The sequence below is a fragment of the Capsicum annuum genome, chromosome 8 (assembly GCF_002878395.1).
Source record: "Capsicum annuum cultivar UCD-10X-F1 chromosome 8, UCD10Xv1.1, whole genome shotgun sequence".
Lineage (NCBI taxonomy): Eukaryota > Viridiplantae > Streptophyta > Magnoliopsida > Solanales > Solanaceae > Capsicum > Capsicum annuum.
Genome location: NC_061118.1, coordinates 166,960,294 through 166,962,850, shown reverse-complemented (window position 1 = coordinate 166,962,850; position 2,557 = coordinate 166,960,294). Strand labels below are relative to the sequence as shown.

General features: G+C 34.6%; 1 protein-coding gene across 1 annotated transcript; it reads left to right on the top strand.

Annotated features, from left to right (window-relative positions):
• The first annotated feature begins 714 nt into the window (after positions 1 to 714).
• Positions 715 to 2,349, top strand: LOC107840299 (2-hydroxyisoflavanone dehydratase). Its single transcript, XM_016684122.2, has one exon. It carries the CDS (start codon positions 1,211 to 1,213, stop codon positions 2,141 to 2,143), a length of 933 nt encoding a protein of 310 aa, XP_016539608.1. The 5' UTR covers positions 715 to 1,210; the 3' UTR covers positions 2,144 to 2,349.
• The last annotated feature ends 208 nt before the right edge of the window (positions 2,350 to 2,557 follow it).

Below are 2,557 nucleotides of genomic sequence, written 5' to 3'. Positions count from 1 at the left end.
ACTTTTTATTTTTTATTTTAATTTTCCCTCTCAATTCAATTCTTTTTCATTTTTTTATTAAAATTTAAATTTAAAATCTTTTTATTTTTTGTGGATTAAAATTTAAATTTAAATTGAAAGTAAGTGATAGTAAATATTGAAAAAAAATTAGTGAATTTCGTTTGAAAAAAATTAAATTTTTTGTGAATTTGTTAAAATATTCAAATTTAAAAATAAAAAATTTACTATGTTTGTATATATGAATTTGTAGTTAAAAATTTAAATTAGTTGGAGAAGAATTTTAATTATTTGGAATGAATTCGATGTTTAATTTGTGAGAAAAAAATAAAAACATGATTATATAATTTTTTCTACAATTTATAAATCTTTCTTATTTAATTAAATTAATTTTAATATTTAATTTATTATGTAACATTTTAAAAATAACTTGAAATTTAATCTAATATAACTTTTTTAAAATGACGTGGCAGATGACATGACAAACGTGTCAGGAGTGGCAGCTGATATGACAGCTAACGTGGGGGAAAATGTGTTACACTCATCAAAAAATGATTTAAAATGTTGCTTTTTAGTAGGTTCAGGGTTCAAATGACAAACATGTAAGTAGAAATGTCAACTTACAAAACCGATATGGTACAGAAGTTCAGAAGATCATTTTGCCATATATATATGTAAGAGTGAAAAAGATACAATTTTTGATAACCTTTTTTGCTTAATTCATGTCCAAAATTTTCAATCAAAGGTAAGAAAATGAAAAATCTAGACACCCTTTTGATCAATTTGAATGAGATAATAATGGACGGGGATGATTGTTGATGGGGACAGTGATGGACGAGATAGTAATGAATGAAAACGATGGTGATAGACGGGGACGGCTGATCACCATACGTGGAAGTGGAAGTGGAAGTGGAAGAGGGAGAGGGGGTGTTGTAAGGGAGAAGGCAGATTGCCCTCCTTTCCTTTTTCTTTTTTTTTTTTAATTTTTAATATTACTTTTTTAAAAAATAAATAAATAAATTTTATATAAAATTAATAAAGAAAAAAGATCCTCACTTGCACCTAGACCAGACAAGTGATTACATTCTCGTTATCATAGTATTTTAATGTCGGATCAAAGGTTTAAAATATAATTTTTTTAGTGGGTCTAAAGTACCTGTTCACAGCACTTGTTATACAGCAAACTAGCTTCAGTTGCGCCTTACTTTCACCAATGGCGGAAATAGCACACGACCTTTTCCCATTGCTAAGAGTGTACAAAGATGGTCGAGTCGAGAGGCTGCTTGGCGAAGGTCGTGTCCCTGTCCCAGCTGAATCGGATCCTGAAACCGGAGTGCAAATCAAAGATGTAGAAATTAATCCAGAAAGTAACTTAGCAGCAAGACTTTACCTGCCCAAAGATGTTAACCCGGTTCAGAAACTTCCCCTCTTCGTTTACTTTCATGGCGGTGGCTTTGTAATTGAATCTGCCTCATCACCTTCTTACCACAAGCATATTAGCATGGTTGCAGCTGAAGCAAAAGTTGTAGTCATTTCGGTTAATTACAGGTTAGCTCCTGAGTACCCGTTGCCTATAGCTTATGAAGATTCATGGGCAGCTCTCAAATGGATAATTGGTAGTCAGGATAAGTGGATAAAAGATCATGCGGATTTCAATCGCGTTTACTTTGGCGGAGATAGCGCTGGTGGTAACATAGCCCATAATATGGCAATTCGGGTCGGGTCGGAGAAGATCGATGGTATCAAACTTGTTGGGATTTTCCTTGCTTGTCCATTTTTCTGGGGGAAAGATCCGATTGATTCTGAAGCGGAAAGCCCGGCTTCGAAGTTCGTTGAGAAGCTATGGTTATTTGTGAATCCGAATAGCTCCGGGTTAGATGACCCGTTGATAAACCCGGAAAAGGATCCGAAATTGTGTAGCTTAGGGTGTGAGAAAGTATTCGTTTATGTGGCCGAAAGAGATCCGTTGAGATCCAGAGGATTTTACTATAAGGAGGCGTTGGAGAAGAGTGGATGGCAAGGGAAAGTGGAGATTGTGGAGATTAAGGATGAGGGACATGTGTTTCACCTGTTTGCTCCTGCAGCTGAAAAAGCTATGGCCATATTGAAACAATTGGCGTCTTTCCTTAATCAGTCGGAGGACTAATGAAGGAGAAGGCTAGTGATGGAATTCTCATTTTTAGATTGTTATTTCTTGGGATGTTTAATCTTGTTTAAGTTTACCTTGATCATCTTCAGCTGTTTCGAATAAAGCTTAAAGTGTCATTGTGTATGGTAAGCCAAAATGTGTATCCAGAAACAAATTCAAGTACTATTTGCTTTGATAATTATTATCTTCTTATTTTGTTGAAATCTTTTGACTTTAGCAGACCAGGTGAGTACTTGTAAACTAGTAAAATTTTTAGCAACAGCTATAATTATCCCTTGTAGGAACTTTCTAATTATGTGTAATCGCCTCAATGAATCCCCTTAAGTTAAGCCCCATGCGCCATGCCGACAAAGACTTGTCATTCATGGCTAGTGCTAAAATGAGCAAAGGCTTGTGTGGACATCAGACGTC